Source organism: Pleurodeles waltl, chromosome 2_1 (genome assembly GCF_031143425.1).
Source record: "Pleurodeles waltl isolate 20211129_DDA chromosome 2_1, aPleWal1.hap1.20221129, whole genome shotgun sequence".
Lineage (NCBI taxonomy): Eukaryota > Metazoa > Chordata > Amphibia > Caudata > Salamandridae > Pleurodeles > Pleurodeles waltl.
The window spans coordinates 495,082,705-495,109,361 of record NC_090438.1 but is presented as its reverse complement, the minus strand read 5'-3'; the positions used below and the strand labels follow the sequence as shown (position 1 = coordinate 495,109,361).

Genomic DNA, 26,657 nt, shown 5'->3' with positions numbered 1-26,657 from the left:
AGGTTTTTTTGAAGAGCAGGAGGTCTTTGGTTTTGCGGAGGTGGGTGGGGAGGGAGTTCTAGGTTTTGGGGGCGAGGTAGGAGAAGGACCTGCCTCCTATGGTGGTGCGTTGGATGCGGGGGACTGTGGCCAGGACGAGGTTGGCTGATCGGAGGTTGCGGGTGGGAATGTGAAAGTTCATTCTTTAGTTGAGGTATATCAGGCCGGTGTTGTGGATGGATTTGTGTGCGTGGATGAGGATCTTGAATGTGATTCTCTTGTTTATGGGGAACCAGTGAAGGGTTTTGAGGTGTGGTGAGATTCTTTAGTGGGGGGGAGACAAATGACGAAGCGCGCAGCTGTGTTCTGGATTCTCTGGAGTTTGCATATGAGTTTGAGTGTGGTGCCAGCGTAGAGGGCGTTACCGTAGTCTAGTCTGCTGCTGATGAGTGCATGGGTTACTGACTTCCTGGTCTCTGGGGGAATCCAGTTGAAGGATTTTTTTTAGAGTGTGGAGTGTGAGGAAGCAGGAGGAGGTAAGAGCATTGATTTGCTGTGTCATGGAGAGGGAGGGGTCCAGGATGATGCCGAGGTTGAGTACGTGGCTTGCGGGGGTGGATGCGGATCCTAGGGCGGTGGGCCACCAGGAGTCGTCCCATATGGTTTTGTTGGGGCCGAAGATGATGATCTCGGTTTTGTTGGAGTTAAGCTTTAGGTGGTTAGTTGTCATCCAGTTGGCGGTGTCGAGGAGAGCTGCGTGTAGGTTGGTTTTGGCAGTGGTGGGGTTGCGGTTGAGGGAGAGGATGAGTTGGGTGTCATCTGCGTAGGAGAGGATAGTGATTCAGTGTGATCAAAGGATGTTGGCTAGGGGGATCATGTAAATGTTGAAGATTGTGGGGCTGAGAGAGGACCCTTGGGGGGCTCCGCAGATGATCTTGGTGGTGGTGGAGTGGAAAGGTGGGAGGCGGACTCTCTGGGTCCGGTCAGTGAGGAAGGAGGTGAGCCAGTCTAAGGCTTTGTGGTGAATTCCTATGTTGTGGAGGTGTGTGCGGAGTGTGTGGTGGCAGACAGTGTCAAAGGCTGCGGAGAAGTCTAGAAGGAAGAGTGCGACGGTCTAGCCTTTGTCGACTTTGGTCCTAATGTTGTCAGTGCATGTGATGAGGGCGGTTTCCGTGCTGTGGTTCTTGCGGAAGCCGGATTGTGAGGGGTCAAGAGTGTTGTTTTCTTCGAGGTAGTGGGATAGGCGGGTGTTGACTAGTTTCTCGGCGACCTTGGCGGGGAAGGGGAGGAGGGAAATGGGGCGATAGTTGGAGAGGACCTCTGGGTCAGCTTTGTTTTTTTTTAGGAGAGCAGTGATTTCCGCGTGCTTCCAGGGGACTGGGTAGGTGGCGGCGTCGAAGGTGTGGTTGATTATGTCGCAGAGTATGGGGGCGATGGTTGGGCTGGCTTTGTTGTAGATGCGATGTGGGCAGGGGTCGGAGGGGTATCTGGAACGGATGGAGTTCATATTTTTTTTGGGTTTCTTCGTGTGTGGTGGGGGCCCAGGTGGTGAGTGGGGTGGGGGGATCATGAGTGGGGGTTGAGTTGGGTGAGTGAGGGGTGTGTGTGGTGGGTGTGTGTGGTATGAAGCTTTTGTTGATGTCCAGGATTTTGTGGTGGAAGTGGTTGGAGAGGGCGTCACATAGGGGCTGTGTGTGTGAAGGGTCTATGTTGCTGGCTTTGGGTTTGGCTAGTTCATTAATGATGGTGAAGAGTTCTTTGCTGTTTTGAGAGTTGTTGTCAAGGCGTGTCTTGTAGTGGTCTCTTTTGGCGGTGCGTATGAGTTGGTGATGGGTGCGAATGGTGGCTTTGAGGATGGAGAAGTTGGTTGTGCAGGGTTCTTGTCGCCATATTTTCTCTGCTTGGCGGCCTTTGCGCTTGGAGTCTTGGAGTTCGGGGGTGAACCATGGGGCGTTCTTGATGTTGCGGGTGGCGATGTGTTTTCTGAGGGGGACTAGTGTGTCTGCGCAGGTGGTGATCCATTTTGAGAGGTTGTGGGCTCCTGCATTGGAGTCATTGGTGTGGAGGGGGGGGTTGTGAGCCAGTTGGGAGTTCAGGCGTTCTGTGGGGATCTTGTCCCACATGCAGTAGGGTCTGGTGTGTTGATGGTGGTGTGTGGGGGGTTTGGCGAAAGAGAAGTGGACGCAGGGGTGGTCAGTCCAGAGGAGTTTGGTGGTGTGGGTGTAGGCTATGTGTTGGCTTGAGGTGAAAATGTCATTGAGCGTGTGTCCTGCTGAGTGGGTGGGTGCGGTGACTAGTTGTTTGAGCCGAGGTTGGTGAGGTTGTCTATGAGGGATGATGAGTTGTGGTCTTGTATGTTCTCCAAGTGAAAGTTGAAATCACTGAGGAGGATGTAGTCTGTGGAGATGAGGGCGTGCGAGCTGATGGTGTCGGCGATGGTGTCGCAGAAGGCGAGGCGTGGTCCTGGTGGTCTGTAGATTAGTGTACCTCTGAGGGTGGAGTTGTTGTTAATGTGGATTAGGAAGTGCATGTGTTCTGTGTTGTCAGTATTGTCTTGGGAGCTGGTGGTGACTTTGATGGTGTCCCTGTGTAGGATGGCAATGCCACCCCCTGGCCTGTTGAGGCGGTCTTTGCGTTGGAGTTTGTATCTCTTGGGGGTGGCGATGACTATGTTGGGTTCCGAGGAGGGGTTGATCCAGGTTTCTGTGAGGAAGGCGATGTCGGGTGAGTGTGATGTGATGAGGTCCCAGAATTCTATGGCATGTTTGTGAAGGCAGCGGGTGTTGAGGAGCAGGCAGTTGAGGCAGTTGTGGTGGGTGGTGTTGGTGTGGTGCATGAGGGTGTTGTTGCAGGGTGTGTTCTGGTTGTGGGGTGGTGTGCTGCGGGGCTGGTTGGTGGGGGTGGGGGCAGAGCCGGTGTGTGTTGCGTTGGGGGTGTTGTGTGTGTAGTGGGGTGGGTCGCTGTGGTTGGTGTGTGGTGTTAGGGAGGACAAGCAGGAAAAATGACAGGTGTGGCAAGTGAAGGGTCCGTGAGTGTGTGTGGGCTGGAAAGGGTGCAGGTGGGGCGAGAGCCTGGGTTGAGTGAGTGGAGGATGAGGGGGGAGTAGGCTTGTCTGCGAGGGCCAGGGGGACTGGCACTGGGCATGGTCTTGGTGCGGACAGGCGCAGACGGGCTTGCCTTTCGCTTCCGCGCTGCGGCTTCCATAAAAGGAGGGGTGGGAGGGAGTGGCAGCTGGGAGGAGGGAAGGCTGGACGAATGGGAAGGCTGGGGGGGTGGGGCCACAGGGGAAGGCAGCGGCGGGAAAAAAGAAAGAAACGGAGGAGAGGTGGAGGAGGGAGGCGGGAGGGGCCGCAGGGGACACAGCGGCTGAGGAAGTGGAATGGAGCAGGGTGAGACAAAGGAACGGAACGGTGAGGTGGAGGAGGGAGGCGGGGGGCCACAGGGGACGCAGCAGCTGGGGAAGTGGAATGGAGCAGGTAGAGACAAAGGAACGGTGAGGTGGAGGAGGGCGGCGGGAGGGGCCGCAGGGGACGCAGCGGCTGGGGAAGTGGAATGGAGCAGGGAGAGACAAAGGAACGGAATGGTGAGGTGGAGGAGGGAGGTGGGAGGGACCGCAGGGGACGCAGCGACTGGGGAAGTGGAATGGAGCAGGGAGAGACAATAGGAACAGAACGGTGAGGTGATGGCGCTGGGCGGTGGAGCGGAGAGCGACCTGCCTGCTAGTGCAGGGTCAAGGGCTGCTCCTCGTTACCGCGCCACGATTTCCATAAAAGGGGGGAGGGAGGGAGTGGCAGCTGGGAGGAGGGAGGGCTGGCCGAATGGGAAGGCTGGGGGGGTGGGGCCGTAGGGGAAGGCAGCGGCGAGAATAAAGAAAGAAACGGAGGAGAGGTGGAGGAGGGAGGTGGGAGTGGCCGCAGGGGACGCATCGGCTGGGGAAGTGGAATGGAGCAGGGAGAGACAAAGGAACGGAACAGTGAGGTGGAGGAGGGAGGCGGGAGGGCCACAGGGGACGCAGCGGCTGGGGAAGTGGAATGGAGCAGGGAGAGACAAAGGAACGGAACGGTGAGGTGGAGGAGGGAGGCGGGTGGGGACACAGGGGACGCAGTGGCTGGGGAAGTGGAATGGAGCAGGGAGAGACAAAGTAACGGAACGGTGAGGTGGAGGAGGGAGGCTGGAGGGGCCACAGGGGACGCAGCGGCTGGGGAAGTGGAATGGAGCAGGGAGAGACAATAGGAACGGTGAGGTGGTGGCGCTGGGCGGCAGAGCGGGGAGCTACCTGCCTGCTTATGCAGGGTCAAGGTTTGCTCCTTGTTACCGTGCTGCGGCTTCCATAAAAGGGGGGAGGGAGGGAGTGGCAGCTGGAAGGAGGGAGGGCTGGACAAATGGGAAGGCTGGGGGGGTGGGGCCGCAGGGGAAGGCAGCGGAGGGAAAAAAGAAAGAAACAGAGGAGAGGTGGAGGAGGGAGGTGGGAGTGGCCGCAGGGGACGCATCGGCTGGGGAAGTGGAATGGAGCAGGGAGAGACAAAGGAACGGAACGGTGAGGTGGAGGAGGGAGGCGGGAGGGCCACAGGGGACGCAGCGGCTGGGGAAGTGGAATGGAGCAGGGAGAGACAAAGAAACGGAACGGTGAGGTGGAGGAGGGAGGCGGGTGGGGACACAGGGGACGCAGTGGCTGGGGAAGTGGAATGGAGCAGGGAGAGACAAAGTAACGGAACGGTGAGGTGGAGGAGGGAGGAGGGAGGGGCCACAGGGGACGCAGCGGCTGGGGAAGTGGAATGGAGCAGGGAGAGACAATAGGAACGGTGAGGTGGTGGCGCTGGGCGGCAGAGCGGGGAGCTACCTGCCTGCTTATGCAGGGTCAAGGTTTGCTCCTTGTTACCGTGCTGCGGCTTCCATAAAAGGGGGGAGGGAGGGAGTGGCAGCTGGAAGGAGGGAGGGCTGGACAAATGGGAAGGCTGGGGGGGTGGGGCCGCAGGGGAAGGCAGCGGAGGGAAAAAAGAAAGAAACAGAGGAGAGGTGGAGGAGGGAGGCGGGAGGGGCCGCAGGGGACGCAGCAGCTGGGGAAGTGGATGGACCTTAAAACCTGGCTCCTGAACTGATGCACAGAGGATAAATCCCCTCAGTGCCTTGTGAGTAGTTGTGCTCTATAAATCCTGCTTTGATTTGATTTTGATTTGGCTCTTGGTGTGGTTGGAAGCACTTAAGGTGCTATTCACTTTCTGTGGTGACGTTGATTTTCCAAACCAGTATCCTGGTAGGCAGACACACATTTATTTGCTTTGGATTTTAACAATGCGTATTGCATTTCATGTCTCATTTTGAAATTATATTGTGATTGGTTGTATTAGAATTATGGGGGTCATTCTAACATTCCCCCGTCAAAATACCGCTCCGCGGTCACAAGACCGCTGAGGGTAATTTGAGATTTGCCCTGGGCTGGCGGGCGGCCGCCAAAAGGCCGCCCGCCAGCCCAGGGCAAATCTACCTTCCCACGAGGACGCCGGCTCCGAATGGAGCCGGCGTAGTGGGAAGGTGCGACGGGTGCAGTTGCACCCGTCGCGTATTTCAGTGTCTGCTTTGCAGACACTGAAATACACAGTGGGGCCCTCTTACGGGGGCCCCTGCAGTGCCCATGCCATGGGCATGGGCACTGCAGGGGCCCCCAGGGGCCCCGCGGCACACCCTACCGCCATCCTGTTCCTGGCGGGAGACCTGCCAGGAACAGGATGGCGGTAGGGGGTGTCAGAATCCCCATGGCTGCGGAGCACGCTCCGCAGCCATGGAGGATTCACCCGAGCAGCGGAAAGTCGGCGGGAGACCGCCGACTTTCCGTTTCTGACCGCGGCTGAACCGCCGCGGTCAGAATGCTCGAGGGAGCACCGCCAGCCTGTTGGCGGTGCTCCCGTGGTCGGTGACCCTGGCGGTCACCGGCCGCCAGGGTCAGAATGACCCCCTATGTGTATTGTAAAGCTATGTTGAGATTGCAATGTGACCTGCGATTTCTATATGTGAGGGAGAGTCTCTGCCCCATTTGGTGCACTCGCCCTTGAAATGCTCTTGGACCATGGATTACACACATGCCTGTGGCTTAAAGAATAGAATAGAATTACTGCTGATGATAAAAAGTTGCAATTTCCTGTGCATGGTACATTTGAAGTGAAACGACTGAGAATTTGAGGTGTGCCATGTTTGAAATGAAGCCACAGCCTAGCCTGCACAGTTCAAAGCTTGAATGAGTCACACTGCATGGCAAATAAGAAAGCACACAAGACAATGTGAAAAGGACAAGCTAGTGAAGCTGTCAAATTTTGGATGGATGTGAGATTGTATTTACAGAAGAAGGCATATTGACAGGAAATGCTAGAAGCTGTAGGTACTTTCCCTGTGATTACTGATGAATCAAGCAAAGAATACTAAAGATGACATAAGTAAAAGAAAAAGTTAAAAAAAGAATGAGACTTTAAAGAATGAGAGTGATTCAGAGGTAGAGGATGAGCTTATGGACCTATTATTATTATTATTGAGTAGGAGAGTCACTTGTGTGGTAAGATGAGACAGAATCTAGTTTGTCTTCATGACGTGAGACAAAAGTGGTGAAAATTATTACTTTTAAACTCAAAAAGGAATTTTGAAATCATGGCAGAAAAAGCAATTTATGGTGACAAATTACAATTTATAATAAAAACAAATTGGAATTGTTGGATGCAGAATCAGGAAAATCTGTTCCTTGTGCATTTGAGAAAGTTGAAGAGATAGCTCAAAAATTAAATGTGAATTTAAAACAAATGAGAATGTGTGAGTCATCTGATATATGGTTGACTGAAAATAAATTAATGAGTTAGAATCCCAGAACATTGCAAGAAAATCTCACAGAATCATTAGACAGTATTAGAGAATGGGGAAATGTGATATGGCATCCAGAAAAATGGGTGGAAAAACCTGATGAGCGTGGGGTGTCAAAAAAGAATAGAACAAAGAAAAATGTAAGTTAAATGATTATGATTATGAAATGGTTGTCGAAAAAGAGTTTCCATCTGGGGAAAATCCAGGAGGCACACATGTGCATGTACTTGGTCAAATAGTGATTTTTACACATTTACAAAGAATTACTCAAAGCTCAGAGAGGAGACTGAGAAGTGGTATACAGAGCTTGAGAGGATAGTGACCATTTTAGAAGTACTGTCGACAGATTTGTAAGCTTTATTTTCAACATTTCTGCCATGAGATTTATACACTGAGAGTTAAACTATAGTACAGTGGCTAGCAGAACACCCACAGAGCCAGTGTCCTCATAATAAGCCTTCTCTCACTGTGATGCAAAACCCTGTTGGGTTATTGAGCATATGAAAACAAAGGTTTCCCCAATCAACAAAGGTTGATTGGTAAAAAATCATGAGGATGGTGCAAGGTTTGAGTGAATCAGTGCATATATATTTTGAGAGACTGATGCAGATTTTGTAACAGTATCCTGGAGCTGAAATCCCCACTAAAGAGGGTGTTTCTGGAATTGGTTCTGTTGTTTCATTTGTGGTAAGACTGTGTCCAGAGTCCACTGATTGCACATATTCAGCAAGGTTTGATATGCTAGCAAGCAAAAGCGTTAGACAAAATCCTTCCCTAAGTTTTATAGTGACTGTTTTGATGCTAAAAGTAAATCAACAAATGAGAAATTGACAGTAGGTCAAACTACGTTTTCCAGAAATTGGTCAGGGTGATTTTCAAGTACCTGTTGTAAGTGCTGGTGCTGTTATTCGAGGAGTAAAGGCAAGAGGCCTTGGGTGCAGTTTGTGCAGGATGGAAATGGTAGTCCTATTGGTAGAGGATTTATTAAAACATTCTAACATAAATAATGTGAATAATAATCTAGAGATTAGAACTGTTCCTTGCCATATAGGTGGGAAAATGGGAACTGGAAATCGGATTGTAGTTTTAACCCAAAACAGAATTTAAAATGAATCACAAATGGTTCCCCAAATGCAGAGGAATAGGAATCAGATGTTAGAGAATGGGATGGCATAGTCAATGGTCCCAATCTTAGAGGCCTCTATGAAGAAAATGTAGACACTAAGGCAGTTCAATGGAAATTTGTTGCAGTCATGCAAAAATAGCAAACACAGAATAAAACCAAAATTTCAGATATGTTAAAAGTAAAATCACAAGAAGTAAAATTTAAAATGTTCCCAGTCTTCACAACAAAGGATTTACTTCCAGATTTAAGATTTAAAAAACGGTAAGCAGTAAACTTTGCACTTGAATAGCACACTACTCACCCATTACAGTCTCATGGTGCTGTATGCATAACACTGTGGAACCCCTTATGGTTTTTCCCTGTGAGGCACCCACTCCTGGACAGCCCCAGGGTGAAGCCAAGCATCCAAGTGCTGTGAGGGCTTTTGTGGAGATTAAGCAATCTATTGCCCAGAGTGGGACCCATTCATTATATTAGGCACCAAGGTGAGAATTATCTGGTGCAAGGGAATTGAGCCCAAGACCAGCTGAGGGAGGAATTGAATCCTGGTCACGGACCAAATCTCTGCATTAGGGTCTGCTGCTCTAACCATTGTGCCACACTTTTCCACACCATACATATGTGAATAAGAAGTGCAGGATTTTGGGGGGAAAAAATGGGTTGATCAAAAGTGTGGTGCCAATGCAGGTCACTGTAAAACCAAATGCAGTTTATTCTCATTCTCTTCAATATAATCTTACTTGTGAAGCCAAAGAAGAGATTTGAGCTGTGATTGATAAAATGTCCGAGCAGGGTATTCTAAAAGAAGGGGTAGGGAGCTAATGCAACTCACTGGAAAATGTACATAATACAGGATAGTGCAGGGTGTATTAAAACATATTGACATAGTAATCCCAGGTTATCCCATGGTACCAAAGCCTGCAGAAATGTTGTTTCAGATTCCTGTTGAAACCAAGCTATTTCGAGTAGTGCAATTGACTTGTGTCTCATTTCTTCTTCATGAGGATAGTCAATATCTTGTTGTGTTCAGATAATAAAATATCCTTCTTGCTTGGTGTAGAATCTCACAAGGGTATACAGAAAGTGTTTTCATGTTTCACAAATCCTGAAGAAAGACTTTGAGAGGCTAAATTTGCTTTGCGACTTAGAGCTAATACAATATATTGATGATCCAATGTTCACAGGAAAACTGAAAATGGACTGTAGACTCAACAAAATTGCTTTACTGAACCATCTGGCTGAACATGGGCATAAATTATTTCCTGTAGAGCTACAAAACTGCCAGAAGGAAGATACTTATTTGACACCAAATTGAGCAGGCAGTAAGGAAGGTGTCCAAAGAACACATTTCTGCAATTCTGAGAAAGAACCCACCAACAACACAGGGAGAAGTGAGGATGTTTCTCAGGGTTGTTGAAAGTGGATTCCAAAATTTTCCCTGACTGCAAAGCCTTTACAGAAGCTAACCCACAGAAATGTGGGATACCTGTTGATTTAGGACAATGAATGCATGCAAGCCTTGCTGGAACTCAGAAACAGTTTGTGTAGTACACTTGCTCCAGGAATGACAAATTACAAGAAAGATTTTTATTTTGTCTTGTAACAGAATGGTGAACCCTTTCTGTTCTTGAACAGCAACACAGAGGAGAGAAACAGCCCATTGCATATTTTTTCTGCTACTGTAGATCCAGTGGCTGTAACCATTGTCCTGGGGTACATCGCTATGACTTCTATGACAATTGTTCAAAGTGAATGGAGACATTATTCACTTGTACACCCACTCATATTCTTACAAGCAGCCTCTTAACTAAGTATAAGCAAATAATTTTGGTGGCAGAGAACATTTCAATTAAACGTTGTAATACCCAGAATCCTGCAACTCTTCTACCATTGCCAGAGAAGGAGAGTATTAATTAAATTGATTAAGAATATGTTGATGTGACACAGTTATGCACCAAGCCAAGACCGGATGTACTGCTGAAATTGGCTGATTGTTTTTTTTTATGAAGGTTTTTGTTTGAGATGCCATTATGAGAGCAGCTGATGCAGTTTGCAAAATTGCATGTATCTTTGAAGCCTCATACTTATGTAATGTAAGTACATACAGGCAGCAGAACTGATTGCAATTAAAAAAGGATGCTACATGGCCAATGTTTTGAGTGTAACAATCATAGTGATTAAAAAGTATTACCCCCTGGGGAAATAATCATACTCTACACTACATAATTATCTTATCCAACACTTAGGCATACAAATAATCATTCTTGATAAAGGAATATAAAAAAAAAATATTTAATAGATAATCTCATACAAAAGATATAAAAATGACAATAAAGATCTAGCAGGCCCCATCAACCACCACTAAACAAACTCTGGTCTAATACACATGTGAGACAATACACAAGGCAACCTCCTGGTGTATCATCAGTTGCTGTCCCAATGTAAGTATCCAATGGCCAATTGATTAATTTATCAAATATTTCATCAATTCTTGGCCAGATCCAGCGGATCCAGCTATCAGCCTGCATCGACACATTTTGGTCATCTTTCTCAATTCTCTCACCACCTTCTTCAGGACGATTTTATACTCTCCCAACAATTTACTTCATATTTATACATGCATAGATATGAAGTAAATTGTTGGTAGAGTATACTGTGATATGGTGCCTTGTGTCATTGGGTGGATAGGCTAAGTGGGGGACCCTATCTATTATTTTTTCGATTGAGTGTAACAATCTACACAAAATGTTCGTCAAGGATCTGATGGGTGAGAATATGTTCTAATCATATGGACAACGTGAATTAGCTAAAAACTCACTGGCAATGAGGGAAAATCATCCCTATCGATTGTCATAAAAACACCATCATACGTTCAGTGCAGCAAGTGAGACGCCACGCTCAGCCAATACTGGCTATATCACCCATTGGATGCTTTATGGACATACCGATCTCTTGATGAACTATTGGCTGTATCAATCAATTATACTCTACGATAAATCAGCGTACATTAAATTGGTACACAATACAAATGGTGATTATGAGTTACTCCCCACATCCCTACATGATTCATTTGTGCTGAGTCATTTCCACAATTTTTTGGTGCTTCCTTTCTGTCCTAATGATGATCCTTATACAAGTAACTTTTATGGGGTGGAAAATTCAACAAAAACATTAGTGGACTGCTTTTAAATTGATTTGGAATATGACACTCTGACATAGGGTGGCATGTAACAACAAATGTATCCATAGCAGTCACTTGCATATATGCTCTATGTATATCACTTGTGTGCCTTATATTCACCCTTTTCACTTTCAGTGCACCATAGTATTCTTTGCAGTACCTCACTTAAAAAACAATGTGCTACACTAACGAAAAGGTATCTTTAACCTCATGGTTTTGAATTAACTGAATACATTTTGATTTGATCTCTGTTCAAACCAGCCTAATGTATTGTGCGCAGAAGTTGAGGCTTATACTGCTCCAGTAGGGACCATTGTTTTTCTCTTTACACATTTAAATTAGGTGGGAGGACATAAAGATCAACCTCCGATGGCCCTTGCTCCGCCGAATCAACAGAAGGGTTTAACCACAGTAGAGACAGAGTAGTCTCCGCTGTAGTTACACTAATGATCCTTTGCATTGGAGTACCCTTTCCGCCAACATATAAAACAGACCCTTCGTCTGAGATTTTTATTTATGCCCATATTTTCAATAGTAATGCCTGCATTTGAAGAAGATTCATCTCGTACTTTGGATATCGAGCTGATAATAGTTTTCTGCCTGCATTGATCTTTATGAACTAAACCGTTAATTTATATGTCAGCATCTGCTTGCATCAACCTACTTTTGAAATTACCTAATTCCAATTGCTAACGTTTTTCTAAGAATTCTTGAAATTTTGCACCTTGTTTAGAGATTTAGATTTTCCTAATATTTTTAGACCTATTTTGCATAAAAAGAAGAGGGCTACTTACAAAGAAAGGTTTTGCTTGGCTTTAAAAATATTTTTTCAGATTTTTATTTTATTAGTTTTAATTGGTGTAATAGTGAGTGTTTTATTCAATTGTGAATGCTTCAAGCAGCAAAAATATCTCACAACATAATAATTGCACCAGAGATATAATGTTCGATCATAGATCTAACAGAAATGTGAGAGAAAAAGCGTATGCTAATTTTCTAAGTGAATATAAGTCAATATTGAATATCCATATATTTGTTACATATGCACATACCGTCTTCTGTGTCAGGTTTTTTGTTCATATACACATCTTCCTCTATTTTATGGCTTGGCATGTAGTATTTACATGTCTATTCATTTGGGACAGTACTTTCTTGAAGAATTTGAAGTAGATTGACAACTTCTTTTTCATAAAAGTGCCTGGAATCGAAATTTTGGTTCCATGATATCATGCTCTAAGATTTAAATACTAACACTACTGATGAGAGGAGTGTGAATAAAATAGCTAATGTAGAACACAACTTTATTAGAAAAAGTAATGAGTAAAGAGTGGGAATTAGTGAGAATTCTGTTGAAACAACGGAAACTCAAGTACAGGAATAAACTGAGATTATATCTAGACGTGCACTGATACATCGTAGTTTTAGGATACCTACAGAGACAAAGGGAGTTATATATATGAAGTGAGAGAAACATGATGAAGTGACTGTTTCAGTAATGATTGTAACAACTGTGTGTAGTTATAATTATGTAGTTGGTAGTGTTTTTATGCTGGGTAATAATCCGAGAATTAGAGATATTTATTATATTTGTGTTAAAATAGCTTATTTTAACATCCCAAGTAACTTGGTAGTTTCATGCTACTACCACTAGATTTACTACACTAATGAGTTAAGGTAAACAAGTGGTATAGGTTTTAAATGAGTGAAACATGGGTTTGGTAAAGTGCTAATGAAAATATTAGGGCCCATATTTATACTTTTTGACGCAAAACTGCGCCAACGCAGTTTTGCGTCAAAAAAATTAGCGCCGGCTAACGCCATTCTGAAGCGCCATGCGGGCGCCGTATTTATTGAATGACGTTAGCCGGCGTTAGCCGCCGGCGCCGTCTGGTGTGCGTTAAAAAAAACGACGTACACCAGGCAGCGCCGGCGTAGGGGGATATGGGGCTTGGGCGTCAAGAAATGGGGCAAGTCAGGTTGAGGCAATTATTTAGCCTCAACCCGATTTGCGCCATTTTTTTTCACTCCCAACCCTCATAGAAATGACTCCTGTCTTAGCAAAGACAGGAGTCATGCCCCCTTGCCCAATGGCCATGCCCAGGGGACTTCTGTCCCCTGGGCATGGTCATTGGGCATAGTGGCATGTAGGGGGGCACAAATCAGGCCACCCTATGCCACAAAAAAAATTAAAAAAAATACTTACCTGAACTTACCTTAATGTCCCTGGGATGGGTCCCTCCAGCCTTGGGTGTCCTCCTGGGGTGGGCAAGGGTGACAGGGGGTGTCCCTGGGGGCATGGGAGGGCACCTCGGGGCTCCTTCAGAGCCCACAGGTCCCTTAACGCCTGCCTTTTGCAGGCGCTAAAAAACGGCGCAAAAGTGGCCGGACGTCATTTTTTTTGATCCGCCCACTCCCGGGCGTGATTTTTGCCCGGGAGTATAAATCCGACGCACATGCCTCGGAGTCGATTTTTTTGACGGGAACGCCTACCTTGCATATAATTAACGCAAAGTAGGTGCCCACGCTAAAAAATGACGCTAACTTCATGGACTTTGGCGCTAGACGCGTCTAACGCCAAAGTATAAATATGGAGTTAGTTTTGCGTCAAAATTGCGTCAAAAAAAACGACGCAATTCCGGCGCAAACGGAGTATAAATATGCCCCTAGGTGTGTTGATTCCACCTTTTGATGTAGTGTTGAATGGTGTAAAATTTAGACATTTGTCTACTTTAGTGAATCATTTGCCTACTAATACTGTAACTACATTGACTAAAATAAATGATAAATATGTGTCATGTATTTAAGGTCCAGCAGTGTTTCCTTATAACAACATGGAAATTAAAAAATATATTCATACTTATACTCTCAAAGGTAGATTTTATGCCAGTCATCTTGCAGAATGTATATTTAGACTTTCCCGGACTCTTTAATTGGGCAGATTTATGCTAGTTCTTTATTGAAGTATATTTTAGTTCTGGCTGTTCACTTGCTTTCGAGGTGCTACCTAATGCTAATACCTTCCCAAGTTACTTTGTTTGGTACATTATTGATGCTGATCTGGATCTGACTAATTAACTAGTTCTTCCTTCTGCCTGAAAATGTGTGTGCAAAGTGTCAAGGCTGTGCACCCTCTTTAGTTTTCTATTTTGTCTTTTATTTGGTACCTTTCCATTTCTTCCCTTCTGCTTTTTCTTTTCATTATTTACAGCATAGTACAGCTCCCTAGACAGTGTTATCTCGCTGCTTTCTTGTTGATCATTTCAATAACAGTGCACAGCCATTGCATCGAAAAAAAATGCAGTCATCATGGAATGATATTGTGCATAGTGTATCACTGTTTTATCCTTATAAAATGTCCAATATGGTGTTTCTAAACATTGCAGCCATGCTGGAACTAAGACAATGACGCACTATATACAACAGCATTGCAAGATAGCCACCCATTGTTTTGTGTAGGCTTATTTGTAATTGCAAGCATTTGTATGCCAAGGTTAAGAAGCAAAAACATTTTCTTTTCTACTCCTATTATTTTGATTACCTCTGATATGTTGTTGAGTTTGTGTGTGTTTTGGTGTCGTAATAAGTGAGTGCAAGTACTAGTCAGTGGATGGAAAAATTGAGGTATAGGTGCTGGGATGAGTGATAGAGCACATATGCGATATCTTATTGAGTGTGTAAACCCATCAATGACTCAAGAAACACTTTTACTTATAAGCCAGAACTACAGGCATTGCCAATGCTTGCTGTCTTATTCTGCTCTCATTCTTTCCATGTGAATGTAGGCTATGTTGGAGACTATGCCCATATTTATACTTTTTTAGTGCCGCATTTGCGTCATTTTATGATGCAAAAGCGGCACAAACTTACAAAATACAATTGTATTTTGTAAGTTTGTGCCGCTTTTGCATCAAAAAGCGGCGCAAATGCAGCGCTAAAAAAGTATAAATATGGGCCTAAATACAAAACAATATACATCAAATGCAGCATTTATATTTTGGAACTGCAAATGGCTTGACAGTGTATGGCTTTTACTCCCAAGTCTTAGGCTGCAACCACATACTCTAGGACTACTAACACTCAGTGGTGTAATAAAACTTAAGGGGGTCCCCCTGCATTCAGGAGCTCTCAGGTCAGGGTACTGTGCTGACGGTGCCCCTGAAGCTGGCCCCCCACACCCACAGTGGGGGCAGCAGGGTCCTTTGTTACACCATTGCTAACACTATAACAGTAATGTTATAACAATGGTTTTGAATATGTGATCCAAAAAAAGAGTTTAGCATGATTTTTCTGTGCCACATATGCCCACTGCCTAAATCTTCAAAAAAATTGAATACTCGTTTAACTTATCGCCAGGGTTCAACTGGCTTAAGGGGCCATCTGGCAGAGCCCGAGGAGCTGGTCTGACAGGTCAGTGTATAGGCCAATTTATTGTCTGTTTATGGTATGGTGGACCGGGTTGTTTGTTAATTTCTCTGATATCATCATAAATATTGCCTCCTGCTAGCACAAATGCATTCTGCATACTCTTCCTTAAATGTCACCTATATAGAGTGACTTTACTATAAATGTGGGCCATTTTTTGAGCTATCTGATTTACTACTAAGGGCCACTTGTAATTTTGTGCCTGCTCCTCTTTTCTCTCCCACTCTGATCCTGCGTCCTACAGTTCCTCAATAGGCAAGTGTTCCTGTGTGTCTTGCTAGTGAACAGATGAGAATCAGAGAACAACACTGTGCTTGTCTCAGATTCCCAGAATCCTGGGAAGTGAACTGTTAGTGTGAAATGTTACTATACGAGAGTGGGTCTCAAAGTGCTCCCATGGATAACACTTGTCAGTAAAAGTTACACCAAAACAAACTTCATCAACACTGCTTATTTCGAAAGAACTCTTTATTGAAATAAGAAATTGCTAGATTTTGTGAGAACTTTAATAATGTACATTATGTTAGATTTATTTATATGCAAGTCACGAAGAAGCTAGAGATAGAGATAAGCAATCCAATACACAATATTAAAAAGCAGAAAGGCAGTGGGGAAGAAAACACGAGAGTAGGAGTCCAGGCGAGAGATGTGAATGCGGATACGCCCCTCCCGCCATGTTCCTGTCCGGCAGTCTTCAATGCAGCAGAAAAAGCTCTGACATTCCTTCCCCTCCAGGCACGGGGAGCCTGGTGCTTCTTCCACTTCAGACCAGTGCATGACATTGTTGATTGTGATAGTTGCATAAGAAGGCATAGCGTCTGTGTCAGAAGATGACTGCAAAGCAAAGAGAGAAGTCATTATTATCCTGAAATCGAAAAAGGTACCGGCTACCGTTTGGTGAAATAAAATAAACTTTCTTTCCTTTACACAGCAAAAACAACTAGTTAAATGCCTGTGGGCCTTTCTGTTCACAACATCGAAGTAAAGACTTGCCTTCTCCTTCTCATGTAGCTCAACTATGCTTATTACTATTGCAACATCAGTCAGAAAATAAACTAAATAAAGGATTTCTTAAGCTCCAAGAAGACAATGTGTGTTTTGTACATGTACAGTAGAGCGAGCTTCCATCACACAAATAGAACAGAAAATGTATCTTTCTGTGCTAATTTCTCTTTTATTTCTCTTATCTGTATTTATCTGTGCCACTTCACATCCCGTTGTGCATCCCGCCCTTGCTTCTGCTTGCCCTGCATTCCGCCCCCTCCAAGAGCTGCTTCCCACCTCCCGCCTCCTAGCTGACCTGCAACTCCCACCTTCCCACCACTATCTAATGGCAGCCGCTGTGTGGTAAAGGAGTGAACTCACTGACCTTGTCAGAGTGCATTGCTCCCCCACCGCTCAGCTCTACCTGGTAGCTGTGTGCCCTCCTGCGCTCTAGTTGTAGTGTTCAAGGCCCTCCTTCATCCACAGGCTCCTTCCTCTGCCTCATCAGTGGTGGTCCAGTGGTGAGTATTGTCTGTCTCTATCTCCAGTTTTTTTGGCTTTCTCTTGTTTTTCCTGTGTTTATCTTTTTTCTGTATTTCTCTTTCTGTGCTATTTTCTCTTGTATTTCTCTGTGCCCCTTCACATCCCATTGTGCTTCCTGCTGTCGCCGCTGCCTGCCCCCATGGCCCTGCCCCCCCAGCACTGATTCCCACCTCCCAGCTGACCTGCACCTCCCACGTCCCCACCACTTCTTAAAGGTGGTTGCTGCGCTGTGAAGGAGTGACCTCACTGACCTCGTCAGCATGCATTGCTACCCCACTGTGCAGCTCCACCTGGTAGCTGTGTGCCCCCTGCGCTCTAGTTGTAGTGTTCAAGGCCCTCCTTCACCTGCAGGCTCCTGCTTGCGCCTCATCCCTAATGGTCCAGTGTTGAGTATTATCTGTCTCTGTTTTTCCTGTCTTTTTTCTGTATGCCTCTTTCTGTGCTATTTCTCTTGTATTTCTCTGTTATTTATGTTTCTCTGTGTCCCTTAGCATACTGTTGCACTTTCTGCCCTTGCCACTGCCTGCCCCTGTGGCCCCTACTTCTCCCAGTTCTGCTTTCCGTGTCCCAGCTGACCTCCGCCTCCCACCTTCTCACCACTACTTAATGGTGGCTGCTGCGCATTGAAGGAGCGGCCTCACTGACCTCATCAGTGTGCGTTGCTCCCCTACAACATACCTCTACCTGGTAGTTGCATGCCTCCCCTGCACTCTTGCTGTAGTGTTTGAGACACTCCTCCACCAACAGGCTCCTGCGTATTCTTCATCATTGGTGGTCCAGTGGTAAATATGGTCTCTCTGTCTCTCTCTGTCTCTGTTTTTCCTGTCTTTCTCTTATTTTTCCTGTGTTTCTCTTTTTTTCTGTATTTCTCTTTCTGTGCTATTTTCTCTTGAGTTTCTCTTATCTGCCTTTCTCTGTGCCCATTTGCATCTCGTTGCGCTTCCCGCCCTTACCGCTGCCTGCCCCTGTGGCCCCACCCCTTCCAGCACTGCTTTCTGCCTCCTGCCTCCCAGCTGACATGCACCTCCCACCTCCCCACCACTACTTAATGGTGGCTGCTGCACAGCCAGGCAGCTGGCGCAGCAAAGGTGCACCAAAGTTAAGCTCATGTGCACCCATTTGTGTCTGGACCATGCCCAGTGGCGGGGACCCTGGTCCACAGACCCCTCACCGCTACAACACCGGCTTCCTCCACGCCATCAACGCTGGCCGAAATACCGCCTGCCACCATGCATCACCGAACGACAACAAAGGACCCTTCCCTTCGAGAAACTGCACCTTCTCGTGCTGTCACATGCCAGCACCACCTACCATATGGCCCCAAACAACCAGACACATCCACCTCAGCAGCACTCCCTCAGGAAACACACCATAGAGATTTGGGACCTGTTTAAGTCCACCACCCCCAATGTCGCATTCTTCATGGAGACCTGGCTAAACCCCACTTCTGCTCTGGACCTCTCCACTGCCATCCCTGACAAGATCATCCACAAGGACCATGCCAACCAACGAGGAGGAGGCATCGCCATCGTACACAAGCACATCCTTCGCCTCACAACCAGCACTGATGTCCACACACATGACATGGAGCACCTTCTCTTCCAGATCCAGACCAATCCGAACAACACCCTATGCGGCATCCTTGTCAACAGACCCCCCCGGGAACCCGCCCCCCTTCAGAGAATCTATAGCTGACTTCATCATACATCATGCCCTGCCTCTACAGACCACATCCTCCTCAGCGACCTCAATTTCCACCTGGACAACCTCAGGGAACCAAACACCTCATCCCTACTGGTGAACCTTACCAGCATCGGACTCAAACAACTGGTTCCCTCCCTAATGCACGCAATAGGACACACGCTCAACCCCATCGTCCTTGCCAGCAGCAACATCTCCGTCAGCCATACCTCTGAACTCCTATGTACTGACCACCACTGCGTCCACTTCTCTTTCACCAAACCCACCCGTCATGACCACGTCCTCTGACCACTGTGCAGAAGCTGGAACAAGGTCAACAAAGACCAACTCGCCCATCACCCTTTGCAACACACAACCACTGACCTCCATGGACACCACCACACCTGCACGCCTCCTCCACAGATGGATCTCCAACTGTCTCAACACTCTGGCCCCCATCAGGAAACCCTCCAACAAACAGACCACCAAGAAAGTCAGCTGGTTCTCCCCTGACTTGCAAGAATCCAGATGCACCAGTAGATGTCTGGAGAAAAGATGGAGGTGCAGTAAGACCCTGGCAGACCACGCAGCCATCAAAACCGCCATCCCATCACACCATCACCTCATCAGAGCCACAAAGAAAACCACCATACAAGAATGAATCAATGCCAATGCATACAACAGCAAAGAACTCTTCATCATGATCAAAGAATTCACCAAACCCATCACTTACACCACAGACATCCCCCATCCCAAGCCCTCTGTGACAACCTCGTCACCTTCTTCCACCCATAGATCTTTGACCTCTATGACAGCTTCACAACCCAAGACTCACAAGCCCCGCCCGCAACCTCCGCACCCAAAGGTTACGGATCCTAGCCGACCCTGACCAACTGGACCAACCTCAGTAATTATGACACCCTACGGATCATGAAGACCGTCCACCCCGGAGTCCTCTCGAACCCCTGCCCCACCAAATCTTCAACAGAGCCAGCAACACCATTGTCTCCGAGCTTTGCCGCACCATCAACTGCTCCATCAAGACTGCCCCCTTCCCTGAAGAGTGGAAAGATGCAGAGGGCAACCCCTTGCTTAATAAATCCTCCGCAGACCCGACGGACCTCAGGAACTACAGACACATCTCTCTACTCCCCTTCCTGGTCAAAGCCCGGAAATGGATCCTCTTCTTCCTCACCAGCCGAACCCAGAGAGTCAGGCTCCCACCATTCACATGCGAAGCTACATAGATTTGCTGTGGTGTCCCCTATGGCTCCTCCCTGAGTCCCACCCTCTTCAACATCAACATGGCCAGCTAGCAGACATCATCAGAAACCACGGACTCAATCCTATGCTGATGACACCCAGCTGATCCTCTCCCTCACCGACAAACATATAGTCATTAGGAGCACCTTCCACAATGGGATGAAGGCAGTCGCCAGCTGGATGAAAGAAAGCTGCCTCAAGCTCAACTCCGACAAGACAGAAGTCCTCATTTTGGGCACCACCCCCTCCACCTGGGACAACTCTTGCTGGCCTGCAGTGCTTGGACCCCCCACACACACACAGACCAACCACACATGTAACCTCAGCATCATCCTCGACTACTCGCTCTCTATAAACCAACAAGTCAACATCATCTTGTTCTCCTGCTTCCACATGCTCTGCCTGCTCCAAAAGATCTTCAAGTGGATCCCCATTTAATCCAGAAGAACAATGACCCAGACACTTGTCAGCAGCAAGCTCAACTATGGCAACGTGCTCTACGCAGGCACCACCCAAATGCTCTGAATGAAGATGCAAAGAAGGCAGAACGCTGCTGCTAGACTTATCTTAGACAACTCTCAACACAGCCACATCTTCAGGCACCTGAGAGACCTACACTGGCTCATGATCAACAAAAAAATCACCTTCAAACTCCTTACGCATGCCTACATGGCCCTTCACAACAACCACCGCCTCACCTTACACACACCCACCAGACAACTCCGCTCACCTGGCCCTGGCCACCATCCCACACATCCGCAAGACCACAGCTGAAGGAAGATCCTACCTCACTGCTAAGACCTGGAACTATCTTCCTCTTTATCTCAGGCAATCTTCTTTGACTGAACTTTAGAACTCTCCAGCCAGCGTCTTGAGACCCAAACAGGTGATTAGCAGTGCTCTATAAGAACCCTGATTGATTGACTGATTGATTGAAAATGCATGACCAGCAGTAGCTCAAATTAAAGACAAACATACCACATCAGTAACACATGTTCACATAGGAGGCATGCCCAGAACAAGCCAACCGCATGACCTGATAATGTACTGGTTGTGATGCTAGAGTTCTGCTAGCTCAGGCTAGTAGCACAAGCACAGGAAGGTGCAGATGATGCATACAGTGAGATAAGAAAGGAATTAGAAGAGCACCAGCTTCTTTCCTCCCGCCACTAGACCCATCTTGATGTGATGGCAAATGAGTTGCTTCAGGTTTACAGCTTCCCAAATACCTGCCATGTCCAATTCCACTCAAGCACCCACAGGTGTGAATGCAACCATTAGTGGAGAGACACAGTTGTTAGGGATAGCCCTCTGTGACCCTCAATCTGCACCCTATGCCCTTAAACTGAGGCATTCCTTAAACACAATACTCCCCTCACCAAAAAGTACTCTGCATGATTTGACCCGTAGACATTGCCAGGAATGGAAATTCTATGATGGGGGCAGGAACACTCATACAACAAGCAGTGGGGAAGTAGGGAAGCAAGGAGACCAAATGGGATGTTTCAGCCAGATCAGTAGGGAATGGTGTTGAGAGGGACATGGCAGCAAGGACTGAGATTCACAGTGTGTGCAGATGCTTATCCAAGGATGAGGAAAAAGGGGGGTGACTGTGGAAGGACTACAGAGCAGAAAGAGAAGCAATAGGGTAAAGGTGATGTGGACAGAGCAGGTGGCCTATGATACACTGGCCAATGGTCAGCTGTAGTGAAAGCCAACTAAAAATCACTGTTTTCTATCTCTTGATGGCTGGGGGATTGGGTGAGAAGGCCAGGTAAAAATGAAAGGTAGACTGTTCAGATGCTAACCATCTAGTCTCTCTGCAAAGAGAACCACTGAATAATGCATAACACCTACTTATTTAACTATCAGCTTTGAGCCTCTTCTGCTGCACTTTTACAGCTAATGGTAGAAGCTTTACGTATTTATTTCAGTGATTTTGCTATCCAGTTGTCAGCTGTTACCGTCCCTCATTGCTAGCAAAAGCAATCCTGTACGCATGGGGCCAACACAAAAGCCATGACTGTATGCCCCATCTGAGTGGCAGGCTGGGAGGGGATTAGAGAGTATACTGCAGGATTTGAGAATCTCATGACTTGAGTGTCTATCTCAGGATTTAGCGATAACAGAGTTCCCACATCTACCAGAAGATTCAAGTATCCCAGAGTCTATTAAATCCACATCCAGAACATGTCATGGTGACTGGCTTGATTTCCCATTTATAAGAACACCCATCTTCTTGGGCTCAGCTTTTAATGTGTGACTGGACCATCAGATGAGATTATCTTCAAGCCAGAAATTTGCAACATCTTTCTTATATGGAGCACTTTTTTAAATTTCTTAAGTAGCCTCAACTCAAAAACATTCCTTGCATCCTTAAAATATTTGACCTCTTCCAGTGTTGGCTTTAGATGTCTCAGGTTAGTGGTTGCTAGCACAAGTTAGATATTAATTGTTTGCATTATTAGGCTGCTATTGGGCCTCTGTACGGTTCCCTACAGCTATGTTGTTAGATTCTGTCAAACCCAAAAATTTGTGATGTGACAACTCAGGCCTCCACAGTGTTATATGCAGATCTTGTGAGTGTATTTGTTTCTAATTGGAATCTTAAATTTGTGGAGCATTAACAACAGCTATTGGACCTGACTATTCTTTTGGCTATAACAGGGAAAAGGCACTGTGACATTAATATGTTGAATGTTTACCATAGTGCATCAGTTTCTGAAGTAATATTTTGTCTAATTTCCAGTAAAATCTTACTGTTCATGCAAAATGCAAGTAAATAAAATGGTGTCTATTTTAGACTGGTGTAAGAGCAGAGAGTAACAGTAGCATTGTGTTCTGTTTCTAATGAAAAACAGAAGCCACTCATGACAGACCTCAGAAAATCTGGGAGGGCTTCCACCTGATGAGACGAGCTGTGTGATTATAAGCTGATGAATAGGAGCCTGTACTTCCTGTGGTACCACTCCAGGGGATTCTCTGTCTTCAAGTTCCCCAGCAAGTCTGTCTTTTACTGCTACTGAGAGTAAGTCAGGGAGCTAGAGCCACTTATCTTGAAAATGGGTTCCAAAAGAGTTTGTGTATACAAATTCAGAGTAGGACCTTGCACGCCAGACAGAGGTACATCATCATAACTGGTACATATCCCTTTTCTGCTTCTATTCTTCTTAACCATTTTGTCTGTTCTTCCTTTGTTCCTCATATTAATACAGTTCAAGATATTTGACAAGGTTCTGCATCTAATCAACTTAAGGAACGTTTACCCCCACTTGTAGCTCTTTCATGATAATTTAGATTTCACCAGGATTGGTATATTGTTTCTATTGTGCTTTGATCTAAAGGCTGGGTAACAGACACATTAACTCTCCGAAAAGAGTAACTAGCAGTATGAATCCCATTAAAATTGCCTTAGGAGAATATGCAGAATTTATAAGTACCTGACTCTTAATATATGTCTGTCACCCAGGTATTGATAAGAGGAACTAGAGCAATGATGTTTCAAACACATAACAATTAAAAATTATTTTTTTTAGGTTCACTTTACATAAAGTTAAAAGCAGTTTTAACACTACAGAACTACATTTGCTCAAGGTTCAAATCAGTTTTAACACTACATAATTGCACTCCCAAATTTTGATTTGCAATTTAATTAAAAGGCTTTAAAGGACCACAACCAATTTAGTCTAGGTGTCTGTGCAGAAATATGGCCACAGCCAATTTGGTCTAGGTATCTGCGCAGATAAAAGGGCACAACCAAATGAGGCTAGGTATCTGCTTAGATCTGCTCAGATAACATACTGGACCAATCAATATACTTCCTCAATCAGCCTCCATACTTGTTAGCATATGCCTTTTCAGTTTCTCAATCATAACATAAGTATCACCTCTATAACCAACTACACAGCAGCAGACAATTTTTGAAATGGTGGATCCTAGAATTTATAGCTCAAAAACATTTTGACATAGCGTTTATGGTGCGTGAGACTCCACTAGGACATCTCACACCACAATAGCAGTATAAAACTAGAATCAATTCTGAAAACAACTAGGGGTTGTCACAGGTTAGAACCGCCTCCTATACAAGGATGCATCCACTCTGGGTACAGCAATGATCAATTGGGTGTATTTTCTAGTGGATGAAACCATTTTAGAGTTGCAGTTAGTGCCTGTCTGCTTCCATAGACAAACTGTATGCACTGACCTAGGGGCCTGAAAAGAACTGAGGGGGTTATTCTAACTTTGGAGGAGGTGTTAATCCGTCCCAAAAGTGACGGAAAAGTGACGGATTTACCACCAGCCGTATTACGAGTCCATTATATCCTATGGAACTCGTAATACGGCTGGTGGTATATCCGTCACTTTACCGTCACTTTTGGGACGGATTAACACTCCTCCAAAGTTAGAATAACCCCCTGAGTTTGTTATCACCAGTTTTAGACATGTTTCAACTGAAGTGACAAAGAAGAGAAGTTTGTAAATTGTTGGAAATTGCGTTCTACAGTGTCACTCCCAAACTATTTGCCTTCCTCCTCTTTTTCTGACCTAATTTTTGCTGGCTTTAGGACTCTGCACACTTTACAATTGCTAATCAGTGCTAAAGTGCATATGCTCTCTCCCTAAAACATGGTACATTGGCTCATAACCAACTGGAATATTTAATTTACTTGTAAGTCCCTAGCAAAGTGCACTACACGAGCCCAGGGCCTGTAAATTAAATACTACTAGTTGGCCTTCAGCACTGGTTGTGCCACCCACAAAAGTAGCCCTTAACCATGTCTCAGGCCTGCCACTGCAAGGCCTGTTTGTGCAGTTTAACTTCCACTTCGATTTGGCATTTAGAAGTACTTGCCAAGCCTTAAACACCCCTTTTTCTACATATAAGTCACCCCTATTGTAGGCCCTACGTAACCCATAGGGCAGGGTGCCATGTATGTATAAGGCAGGACATGTACCTGTGTAGTTTATATTTCCGGGTAGTGTAAAACTCCTAAATTAGTTTTCCACTACTGTGAGGCCTGCTTCTTTAATAGGATAGCATTAGGGCTACCCTGAGTGGTAGATTCTGATCTGAAAGGGTTAACCAGGTCATGTATAGTATCGCCAGAATGGTAATACACAATCCTGATTATTGGTGGAGTTGGATTTAATATTGCTATTCTAGAAATGCCACTTTCAGAAAGTGAGCATTTCTCTACACTCAAATTCTTCAGTGTCTTACAGCCTGTCTCCAATCCAAGTCTGGCTGGGCTGGTTGACAGCTCACTTGTGCCTTTCACCCAGACAACCACAAACACAGGATGCTCAGTCACATCTGCCCACATCCACATACTGAATGGGTCTTCCTGGGCTGAAAGTGTGGAGGGCCTGACACTTACATATGAAAGGGCAGTGGCCTGCCCTCACACAATGGACTGCCAAATCCCCTACTGGGAACCTGGCAGACAGGATTGTACTGAAAGAAGACCTTGTGCACTTCTAAGCCACTCTTTATAGTCTTCCCGACATTTGTGTATTTAAACCGGGTTCCTGACCCTACCAACTTAGACACTTCTTGACAATACACTTCCTGGGAGAGAAAACTCTGCAGCAGAAAGTGCAACCTGCTAAGAGAAGCTGCCTGGCTGCCCAAAGGACTCACCTGACTGCTTAGCTGTAAAGGACTGCTCCCTTGCTCTTGGCCTGCTACCTTAGTGCCCCCTGGCTCTGTTGAGAAGTGCTCTCCAAGGGCTTGCCTCCTGTTTCCTGAAGTCGCAGGGTCAAAAAGACTTCATCTCTGTAAAGAACTCCTTGTGCAGCGAAAATCGATGCACAGCCTGCCGGAATTGACACAGCCTGTCCTGCGGTGAGAGAATCACTGCATCGCCAAACCCGAACGATGCAGCCCAGCACCCCGATTGGAGATCAACAGAGCGCCAGCGTTGCAACCGGAACTTCGATGCACTCCCAACGGATTGAAGCATCGCTGAGCAGGAATGACACAGCCCGACTTCCTGCGAGAGGAATCGACGCAGCACCTGCTGTGAGACAGAAACTTCCCCGCATCACCCACCGGATCAATGCAGCTCCTTTGACTACGTTCTGCATGCTCAGGATTTCTCTGCGGGATCCAAGCCTGTGCATTGGAAATCGATGCAAAGCCCTAGCTGCATGGAAAAGCATTGACGAATCGTCTTTGTGCGCCCTGAGAAACTGATGCACTCCTCCCCGTTTTCGTGTTGAGGCCTGAATTTTGCCTCAGACCTGACTTGCCCCATTTTTTGACGCCCAACCTCCATTTTCCCCTACGCCGGCGCTGCCTGGTGTGAGTCATTTTTTTTGACGCACACCAGTCCGCAGCGCCGGCTAACGTCATTCAATAAATAAGGCGCCCGCATGGCGCTTTGGAATGGTGTTAGCCGGCGGTAAAAATTGTGACGCACAACTGCGTTGGCGCAGTTGTGCGTCAAAAAGTATAAATATGGGCCTAAATACTCTACATAGCATTTTAACAGTGATATTTCAACATATACTTATTAAATCTGGATTGTTTTGACCTGATTTTTAGCAGATAAATATCTTACATTATTCCAAACCTGTGTAGTGTCTTTTTGTAGTGATCCACTGTATTATTGCATGATGTATTGCACAAATACT

At 46.1% G+C, this 26,657-nt stretch overlaps 1 protein-coding gene across 1 annotated transcript in view; it reads right to left on the bottom strand.

Moving 5' to 3' along the window:
• Positions 1–16,007: 16,007 nt before the first annotated feature.
• LOC138265768 (gamma-aminobutyric acid receptor subunit gamma-4) overlaps positions 16,008–26,657 on the bottom strand; it is a 1,864,369-nt gene continuing 1,853,719 nt past the window's right edge. The window contains exon 9 of the mRNA XM_069213790.1: positions 16,008–16,385. Coding sequence (XP_069069891.1) covers positions 16,107–16,385 — 279 coding nt within the window. The 3' untranslated portion in view covers positions 16,008–16,106. The remainder of the gene's footprint in view (positions 16,386–26,657) is intronic.